Here is a 10,611-nt window from a genome sequence, read left to right as displayed (position 1 = left end):
GCAAAAACGTAATAAAACAGCTCAGATGGGGAGGCCATAAACAGCAATAAATTGACAAGATACTAAAGTCACATATATATCAAGTTATTGCACTGGGCAATTAAACTGAGTATCGCCAGTGTTAGAAACCTGCATTAATGTCCTTCCAACCAAGGAAAGAAGTGGTTTCCTGAGGTATTTGCTCTGCTTTTGATGCTTCTGCACCCTTTGCACTCTTTTCTTGTCAGCCACTGTATAGGCAGCCTACCACACAGTTATGACATATGTCAACACACTCTCAACTGTAGTGCAGTAAAAGGTCACCAGGAGTCTCTAATATTGATTAAAGGTGATACCATAAAAGGTGATTGACTGATTTTAATTATTGCATGTGTTGCTGGACTATCAGATTAATAAATTACTCTGACAGACTAATAATTTTATAGCTTTGTCAACTATCACTGTATTTTAAGGCAGCACATGCATTACAACAATCTGTTAAATCATCCTCTGGTTCTGGGAGTCTATGAGGCTTTTCTTTTTGTTTGAGTCAGCTTCAAGTGGGCATTAGTGGAACTGCACTTTTTAGCTCTTCCACGTTGGCTGCAGGGGGAGCCAAAATAACATCCATGTGAATTGCAGGTCTCAGTATTTCTCAGCAGAACATTGCAGTGTTATGATATGATCAGCGTCTTCTTTCACTGTAGCTGTCCATTCTGTGGTTTTAATGTTATGTGGCTAATCAGTGTATACGTGAGCAGCATACAAGTCACTGCACAGTCCCAGATGCACTGTGCAATACAACAGAGAAAAAAGTGATTCTTCTTTGCCCCATAAGGGGTCACTTAGAGACTGTAATAGCAAAGTACGGGAGTCAGCATGAGTCAGTATGACAAGAGAAAAGTACATTAAATTAGCCTGTCATTGGTAGGATATGGAAATATGTGACTTTAAGTAATAGCCTTCTTTTAACAGCTCTGACAAGGCTAAGTAGATAATTTTAAGTTGGTTTTAATTTGAATTCTGTTTAACTAGGTTTTTTGGGGGCGAATACTTACATAAACCAAAAAAGACCACGACACCCTGTAGGACGGATCGGGTTTACAAATATTTAAGCTAAAAGCACAAGGGTGTGAAGAATTTTGGACCAATATCATTATTTACATTAATGATTTGAAAATTAATTAATTTTGTTTGTGTCGTTATACAAGCCCTCTTTTGTACAAGGAAAAGGAACTTCATTAATACCATAGCACCTTTATTTATAATGTCAGTGCGCCCCAGGGTGGCTGTGGCTATAATGTAGCTGCCATCACCAGTGTGTGAATGTGTGTGTGAATGACTGGATGACTGGTTGTGTAAAGCGCTTTGGGGTCCTTAGTGGCTAGTAAAAGCGCTATACAAATACAGGCCATTTACCATAATGCACTTCAACATAAAACCTGGGTTCACAATATGCTGTGCATATACAAATAGCATAAACCATAATACTACTACTACTACTAATAATAATAATTATATAACAAAACAAAAAAATACTTATCAGTTTTAAAGTCTCTCAGCTCACCATTTTTAAATTCGTACATCCCGGGTATCTATAATATAAGTTCAGAGCATTCATCACTCATCCGTATGCCTATATGAGGCCACCGGGTGGCTTGTGAAGACGTAAAACAACTCCTTTGGGGAGGGGGGTTAAAGAGGAAGATACTCATGTTATATTGGGTATAATATACCTAGCTCTGTCAGTAATGTGTAAAACACTGTGTGCCAAATAAGTGGCTGAAGGGCGTCAGTTTCACATTCCTTCTTTGCAGGAGGCAAGGGAAGATTCATATGACATTTAAACGAAAGCATATTTTCAATAAAACACCCAAGTGGAAATAATATAAAGGAATTGGAGTATCTTGAAAGCATGACAGGACTTCAATAATGTTTAAATAATTTAGTGACTGAGTCACTCCTGTCTGTGTGTGAAGTTGTACTTTTATGATCCACAGATCAGATGGGCCACAATACTTTCAGATATACAAACCTGTAAGTGCATAGCAACCAAGACACGTTCGGTGTAGTTTTCAATATTTTGACCGCAAATTCAAAGTGACTTGAGGTTGTGACAACAGTGACTGCTGTTGTGATTTGGCACTATATAAATAAAACTGAACTGAATTGATTTTCTGTTATCAGGGATTCCAGTTTACGTTTAATGGACTGGCACAGACACAGAGCGTTAGTGATGAACAGGAATGCCAGAGAAGAAATGAGAACTGAGAAATTGGAACATTTTTATGTCCATTTTTTGCAGATTGATCATCAGGAGTGCTGAATGCTAATAACCCCTGTTGTTACTGCACTTGTTATTGTTTGACACCAGAAGTTTCATTTCCCTCTTTTTGGGTCAAATGTTAACTATATAAGTTGCTGAACATGCACTTAGAGAATTAAGATTATTTCAACATCTGTCAGAACCACTGCATAAAAAAGAAAGGAGTACATTTTGTACATGCACAGTATTAAGCTTTTTCACAGCTAGTAATAAAAAAATCTTTTCACTTGTGTAACATAAAAAAACATCCATATTGAAATTAGTCTTAATAAATTATGTAAGAGCACAGTATAATTTGCAATATTTGTTTGGTTATTCAATGGCTCAAAAATGTCTTTCCAAGTTTGTCCTGAACATATTCTAATATTTACGATGACTGCACAAATTGGCAGTAGGCATCCACATTCACTGGTTACTTTCTATCACTGGTCACTGGTACACCTGTTCAACTGCTTGTTAAAGAAAATACCTAATTAGCCAATCATACGGCCGCAGCTCAAGAGATTTAGCCAAGCAGACATGCTCAATATGACCTGCTGAAGCATCAAATGATGAAATAGGAAAAAAGAGAAGATTTCAGTGACTTTGGATGTGTTATGGTTGCTGGTGCATGACAGGCTGGTCTGAGTATCTTAGAAACTGCTGATTTACTGTGATTTTTCCACGCAACCATCTCTTGTATTTACAGAGAGTGGTGTAAAATGAGAAAATATCCAGTGAGTGGGGGTCCAGGCACACCCAATAAAGCCACTCTGAATTTTACACATGCGCTTGACATATAAGTTACACTGATTTGTGTATTTTGGTAATGAAAAAGTTCAAAACCACATCACTAATAAGTTATTGCAGTACAAGCTCAAATTAATTATGCAGTTCACAGTAGTTTAGTGGTTTTGCAGCAATTATGGTAACCAGTGGGACTGAGGGGGATGCTGAGAAGACAGGCCCAGGCACGTCAGGCTTCGGGACCAAAAAAGAGCTCATTCCTCAGCTTCTGAAGCTAGCTTGAAAGCATCAGCCTACATGAAAATTGCAACAGAAATGGAAATGTGTTATGGATGTTGTGCAATCAGACTCAGCTGTCGTAGTGTGTGGGGAGTTCACTGGTCAACTTACAAGCCTCCTATTTGTCGCCTGGTGCAGAAGGTTTTGCACTTTTATAGCTGTGGATGCTTTTTTCTATTAGTGGACTATACATAGAGTATATAGTTGTAAACATACATATTGACTTGAACAACCACGAACAACTGATATGAACCAGTTCTGACTCTAGAAATGCCTTGTTCATATCAGAAGTCAGACATGAACGAGGCAGGATAACGCGCCATGTCCCAAAGCTCAAATCATCTCAAACTGGTTTTCTTGAACATAATGAGTTCATTGTACTCAAATGGCCTCCACAGTAACCAGTAGAGCACCCGTGGGATGTGGTGAAATGACAGATTTGCATCACTGATGTGTAGCCAACATATTTGTAGTAGCTGCTATCATGTCAGCACAGGCCAAAATCTCTGAGAAATGTTTCCAGCACCTTGTTCAATCTCTGTCGTGAAGACTTCAATCAGTTTTGAAGGCAAAAGTCCAGCAAGGTGTACCTAATAAAGTGTCCAGTAAGTGTAATTGTTTGATTTTTTGTTCTTATGCACACCATCTTTTAAAAACAGGTTATCATTCTTGATTGAAGTTGTTAGTTGGAGACAATTTGGAAATTATGTTCTTAACAGGTAATTTAAGTTCTTTATGGAAACAGTCATACACTGTGTGCACAATTATTAGGCAAGTGGGTATTTTGGCCATATCATATTTTTTACGCATATTTTCCAACTTCAAGATGAATAAACTTGAGTGCTTATTGGATTTAAGTGTATCAGGTGATCTGTATTTGCATAATGAGTGAGGGTGTGGCCTAAGTAGATCAACACTCTATATAAAGGTGTGCATAATTATTAGGCAGCTTCTCTCCCTCAGGCAAAATGGGCAAAAAAAGTGATTTAAATGGACTCTGAAAAGTCAAAAATTGTAAAAAGTCTTTCAGAAGGATGCTGCACTCTTGAAATTGCAAAGATATTGGGGCGTGACCACAGAACCATCAAACGTTTTCTTGCAAATAGCCAACAGGGTTGCAAGAAACGCATTGAGCATAAAAGATGCAAGTTAACTGCCAAAGATTTGAGAACAATCAAACGTGAAGCTACCAGGAACCCATTATCCTCCAGTGCTGCCATGCTCCTGAACTGCAACCTACCCAGAGTGTCCAGAAGGTGTTCAGTTCTTAGAGACATGGCCAAGGTAAGGAAGGCTGAAACCCGACCACCACTGAGCAAAACACACAAGTTGAAACGTCAAGACTGGGCCAAGAAATATCTGAACAGACATTTTTCAAAGGTTTTATGGACTCATGAGATGAGAGTGACTCTTGATGGACCAGATGGATGGGCCAGTGGCTGGATCAGTAACAGACACAGAGCTCCACTTCGACTTAAACGCCGGCAAGGTGGAGGTGGGGCAATGGTATGGGCTGGTATTATTAAAGATGAGCTGGTTGGACCTCTTCAGGTTGAAGATGGCCTGAAAATCAACTCCAAAACCTACTGTTAGTTTTTAGAAGCAGTCTCACAGGAAAAAGTCTGCATCTTTTAAGAAGACCATGATTTTTATGCAGGACAATGCTCCATCACATGCATCAAAGTACTCCACTGCCTGGCTAGCCAGTAAAGGCCTTAAGGATGAAAAGAAACAGTACACCTCTTTGAAAAGTGTCTGGGAGGCTGTGGTTGCTGCTGCACAAAAAGTTAACTGACAGACTCCATGAATAGAAGGCTTGTGACAGTGATTGAAAAGAAGGATGGCGATATTAGTCACAGATTTTTTATTTTTTATTTTTTATTTTGACACATTTTACATTTTCAAAATTACACAGTGTACATTTTGAGTTGTTTTATTATTCTCACTGTAACATTTGCAAATAAACTAGTGAGATGGGAGAATGTTCATTTTTTTCATTTAGTTGCCTAATAATTCTGCACATATATATAAATATTCTCTTAAAGACAAAACCTCACTTTTACATTCGTAAACATTTGGGTTTAGATTAATTAACATTTTGGATTGACCAAGAGCACTGTCCTTGATCCATAATGAAAATTAATCCTCAAAAATACAACTTGGTTAATAATTGTGCACACAGTGTATTTGATGGGGACTTTATATATTTATTTTTTATCTATTAATCCAAAATATTTAGGGAGAGTTTTTATATTAATTAGTCTATGACAAAATGATAAAGGCTTCATGAGGCATGTGAGTCCATGAGACATGCCTTGTGTCTGTATATAAGGAGGGGAAAGCAGCTCAGTGGGCAGAACCTGCAGCATTGCAATGGAGACTTCACAGAGGACAAGATCAGTTAGGCCAACGTTTCCTCCAGTTTTCTTCAAAAGCTACAACATATCCGGACAAGGTATGGCACTGAATTCCTATTTGATTTTTATTTTGTGCATTTCTACAGTTTTCCCACTCTTTTCCTTCATAAATGCAGATCAGCCTGTGATTTTATGTATTCACATTTTTTTGGTAGTTGTATAATTTTTAACAAATGAAGAATTTGTGGTATTATGCCCAAATAACTAGTTTTAAAGTGATATTTATTATAATTATTATTCATTATGCTACCTACACATTAGTAAAGCCGTAGGGAGAATAATAGATGGCCCAAAGGATGGGAATAAAACGTCTAATAGTTTAAATTTGATAGTTTTATACTATATTTTTCCGAGTTACTTCAGTCTAATTTCTAGCTTTTTACTTATTTGCTGCATTTCTGAATCATCTTCAAGTGTCAACAAGTGGATTTAAATGAAAAGTGTTTATCTGAAAATCGTTTTTTTGTTTTCAAAATTTGTATGTTTGACCCTGCAGGTGGAGATGGATTTAATCGATGGGTTTTACTGTGCTTGGGACTCTTGAATGCTGTGCTGCTGATAGTCGCTGTTGTTTTTGCGATTAAGTGTGAGTGTAACAGCTCATGTGATGATACAGTTTACTCGTGCTTGGTTGTGTAACAATATTGGTTAGCCAATACAATAATTGTTGAACTCTCAGCAACCACACAAGGGGAAATGCACATTTTCCATATTTCAAAACACTAATCATTTCATAATGATGAACTAATTATATTAATATCACACTTGCTGTCTCTCTTACCTGTGTAGGTGCCAAAGTCAAAGAGGACTCCTTGCACATTTCCAACCCAGCTGTAACACAGCTCTTCAATGAGCTTGACTATCTCCGAGGCAACCACAGCGATGTGATCGAAGCTGAAGAGGAGGCCAAGAAGGCGTTAGAGAGCGCGATCAACAACCACAAAGAAGTAAAGGTGAAAATTGAGCAGCTGAAGACCGTCAATGATGGTTATGAGAAACAGATGCAAGCACTGCAAGTGGAGAAGACAAACCTAAAGTCCAACATATCAGTTTTAGGTGAGAAGTTTTGTTTTAATCTGTGAACTCTGAATACATTAAAGTACCTGAAATGACAAGAAATCCTTTGTTTCTCTCAGAGAACTCTTGTGATAAATGCGCTCCTGGATGGGCTCTTTTCAACTCGTCCTGCTATTTCTTCTCTTCCACCGAGTCCTCTGCTGTCAAAAGGAACTGGCATGAGAGCAGAGTGGACTGTGTTAGTCGTGGCTCTGACCTTGTTGTGATTGATAACCAACAGGAGCAGGTGGGTTGAAAATAAGAGAGAAGAAGCTTGAAAACAGATAAGTCATCTACATACATCGTCCACAGACATACAATAGTCACTGAAAGTGATTAGCAAAGATTTTTAAATGTAGCCTTAAGGCTCTTTAGGAGTTTCTGTGTTGGCATAATTTGTATCCCACAGGCAATCGTGGCCAGTTTTGTAAGTAGGCAATTTACAATTTTTATTGACTAAATTTTAAATGTATTTTTCTCTTTCTTTTGCTCACATAGGCATTCGTGAGTAACACCATCAAACTTCTAAAAAACAATCCTCATCAGTGGGTGAATGGATTCTGGGTTGGTCTTACTGACATAGCGACAGTGGGGACATGGGTGTGGCTTAATAATGTCACAGAGGTGGAACAAAGGTAAGAAAAGACAGATTATTAATTATAGATTTTTATAGATCATTTCCACTTAATTATCTGTCTCGCCTTTTCTCAGGTACTGGATGGATGGAGAACCAAATGTTGAGGAGGAAAATTGTGTGATTATCATTTACTCCTCCTCTAATCCCTGGAAGACCCGCTATGATGGAAACTGCAATGGGCATAACTTAGACTGGATATGTGAAGTACCATCAAGATAGTCACTCCAGAAACCTGGAATGATTCATATGTTTTATGTTTGGGGCATTTTTAAACTTGTATCATTCAAACTGTATTAAAGTCAATGAAAAGTGTATTACAGTGCAGTAAACAATATTAAAATGTTTTGGAAATTTCTATATCTTACATGGACACATGAGTTTTATAATCTGCTTACATCCAATAGAAAGATTTGCTGTGCTGGAGTTCGTACATCTACCAAGTTAAATCATTATGATCATTAGTACCACATTAGCATCAGTGTACTGGAGTCACAGGAGTCACAGGAGCCCCAGTTTCATTGTGTTTGGCAGTGTAGAGAGATCAAAATATTGTGTGGAGAGATCAGAGTGATGTCAGAACAAAGTTAACTAGGTTTACACACAAAGAAACCCATATGGAAAAGAAAAAACGTATAAAAGACTTGCATAAGATGTGGCCTACTTCATATAGTGAATCATATAAGGCTTATATGATTTATTCATGAAAGCGGCCACTTTCTCATTACTTTCATATATTGTTTTAGGAAGTATCCAAAACACAAGTTTCATTTATATAATTCTTCAAGGGATTTTATATCTGTTTTCACTCTTGTATGCTTTTCATACAAGTTTCACACAAGACGGATACAAACTTTGTAAGATTTATATATATCTTTTCCATATGGGAAGCACTCATAGAAAACTCAAGAAACATTAATGAATCTCCATCTTTAAGTTCCAAAATCCTACAAACATTGATTGCATTGAGGGGGGGAAAAATTCATTTCTTAGATCACATGCTAGAAGTGACAAAGTCTCCAACATTCAGTGAAAAACAAAACAAAACAAAAAACAGAAAAAAGACTACACATCAAAAGTGACAGTGCAATTGTAAAAAAGGCAGCACAGCATAGGTTTTACATATCTATCTAAAGGATAATGTAGATGTTTGTCCAAAATGTACTCGCCACGTTTAGTAACAACCAAATACAGCAAACCAACCCAACACAAACACCTCATACCACCTGTAAAGCACAGTGGTGGAGAGGTGATGATTTGGGCTTCTTTTACAGTGACAGATCCTGGACACCTTGCAATCACTGTCGAGTTGACTGTAAACTCCTCTGTGTACCAAATCGTTCTGGGGTCAAAAGAGAGGTCTGACAGCTAAAGCTTGTGCCAGACTGAGTCGTGATAGAACAGGAGATCCAGGCCTCAAGAGCCGGTGTCCTGCAGGTTTTAGATGTGTGCTTGATCCAACACAGCTGATTTAAATGGCTAAATTACCTCCTCAACATTTCAAGTTCTCCAGAGGCCTGGAACTAATCATTTGATTCAGGTGTGTTGACTCAGGATGTTATCTAAAACCTGCATGAGACCGGCTCTCGAGGCCTGGAGTTGGCCACCCCTGTGATATAACAATGATCTCAAACACAGGAGCAGATCTACAACATAATGACTAAATAAAGAAAATAATCAAGGTGTTACTTGAAATGCTGTTGACCTTGACAGAGCTGTGCACCAACCTCAATGAACCAAAGCAATGCTATAAAGCAGCGGTCCCCAATTCCTGGGTCATGGACAGAGTCATTTGGTACCAGGCCATGAGAGCTGAGGCTCGGGTGTGAAATTTATGGTAAATGGCCTGTATTTATATAGCGCTTTACTAGTCCCTAAGGACCCCAAAGCGCTTTACATATCCAGTCATCCACCCATTCACACACACATTCACACACTGAAATTTATGGTTTTTGGATGTTTTTATCTGTTTTTATCATTATCATTTCATCGTTATTAAAAATAAATAACTAAATTTTTATTGTTAACTTGGTTTCCCTAACTGTGTTATGATTAAATCTTCTTTTTTTGGGGGGGGGTAGCGGTACCGGTTTTATTTTGTTGTATAAATCTGCGACACCTTAAAGGCCGGTCTGTGAAAATACTGTCGGACATAAACTGGTCTGTGGCGCAAAAAGGATTTGGGACCGCTGCTATAAAGAAGAGTGGGCAAAAATTCCTTCACACAATAATGTGAGAGACTGATGAAGTTGTTGCTGCTAAAGGTGGTTCAACGAGCTACTGAATCATGGGGCACTTAGTTTTCCACACACGCCACTTTTGCATAGTGTTTTATAATTAAATAAATAGTAATATGGAATAGCAGTGGTTCCCAAACTGTTTTTGTTAGGCCCCCCTTTGTTTTACAAGAAAAACGTTCGCGCCCCCTCCTGGAGGCCCTCACCACGTGCTGTTCTCGACGTCAGCGGCAGTTTTTGCCAAGATTTATCGCCAAATCGTTTGATCCATCCTTAAAGCAGAAATGCAACCCTCGCCATCACCACCCAACCGCACTTCCCTTTTCTCCTGTAGTACGGACTGGTGCAGTTTTCATTTCCACTCCGCAGCAGCGTTTCTCCATGTCACATTTTGCCAGCCCTGATCCCATTTCAACTGGCAAGTGGCGGATGCGCCGCCAGCATTCACAGTCCCAGCAGGAGTCTGGGATTTTGTCTGAACAGCCGGCTAGGAATGTTCTGGATGATTGTCATGCTTCAAAACCTGTCAAGCATGTAGAGACTGCTGTTCGTCCTCAACTCAACACATCTGTGAGCGCAAACAACATGTGTGTTATCCCAGATATTCATAAGCCCCAGCCAGGTAACTCAGGAGTAGTTAATTCAGAAGTTGTTGTGCCTACTCCTGTGCCCATGTTTAAAAATGAACAGTGTGTTTCCCGGCCTTCAGTTCAGTTAGCTGCCCAGCAACCACCTTCAGCTCAGTCAGCTGATCAGCAGCCACCTTCAGCTCGGTCAGCTGATCGAGTCGCCCGCCCAGCCTCATGCCTCGTCAGCTGGAGGGTCCGAGGGGCCCGTCCAGCATCACTCCTCGTTAACTGAGGGTCCTGGAGGACCCAGCCAGCACATCCTCACATCTGCTGATGGTCCGGGGAAATCTGTTCAGCCGTCACCTGCTGAATCATCCCCCGCGACTTT

The 10,611-nt window shown here is 39.1% G+C and overlaps 1 protein-coding gene across 1 annotated transcript in view; it reads left to right on the top strand.

The window, feature by feature from the left end:
• Positions 1-5,634: 5,634 nt before the first annotated feature.
• LOC102313607 overlaps positions 5,635-10,611 on the top strand; it is a 9,177-nt gene continuing 4,200 nt past the window's right edge. The window contains exons 1-7 of the mRNA XM_042218156.1: positions 5,635-5,765; positions 6,224-6,313; positions 6,517-6,783; positions 6,864-7,030; positions 7,282-7,418; positions 7,495-7,638; positions 10,399-10,559. Of these exons, the coding sequence (XP_042074090.1) occupies positions 5,684-5,765; positions 6,224-6,313; positions 6,517-6,783; positions 6,864-7,030; positions 7,282-7,418; positions 7,495-7,638; positions 10,399-10,559 (1,048 nt within the window). The 5' untranslated portion in view covers positions 5,635-5,683. The remainder of the gene's footprint in view (positions 5,766-6,223; positions 6,314-6,516; positions 6,784-6,863; positions 7,031-7,281; positions 7,419-7,494; positions 7,639-10,398; positions 10,560-10,611) is intronic.

The sequence above is a fragment of the Haplochromis burtoni genome, unplaced genomic scaffold, assembly GCF_018398535.1.
Source record: "Haplochromis burtoni strain Fernald_Lab_line unplaced genomic scaffold, NCSU_Asbu1 Contig_16, whole genome shotgun sequence".
Lineage (NCBI taxonomy): Eukaryota > Metazoa > Chordata > Actinopteri > Cichliformes > Cichlidae > Haplochromis > Haplochromis burtoni.
The sequence above is the reverse complement of the archived record's forward strand: the minus strand, read 5'-3'. Positions and strand labels throughout refer to the sequence as shown.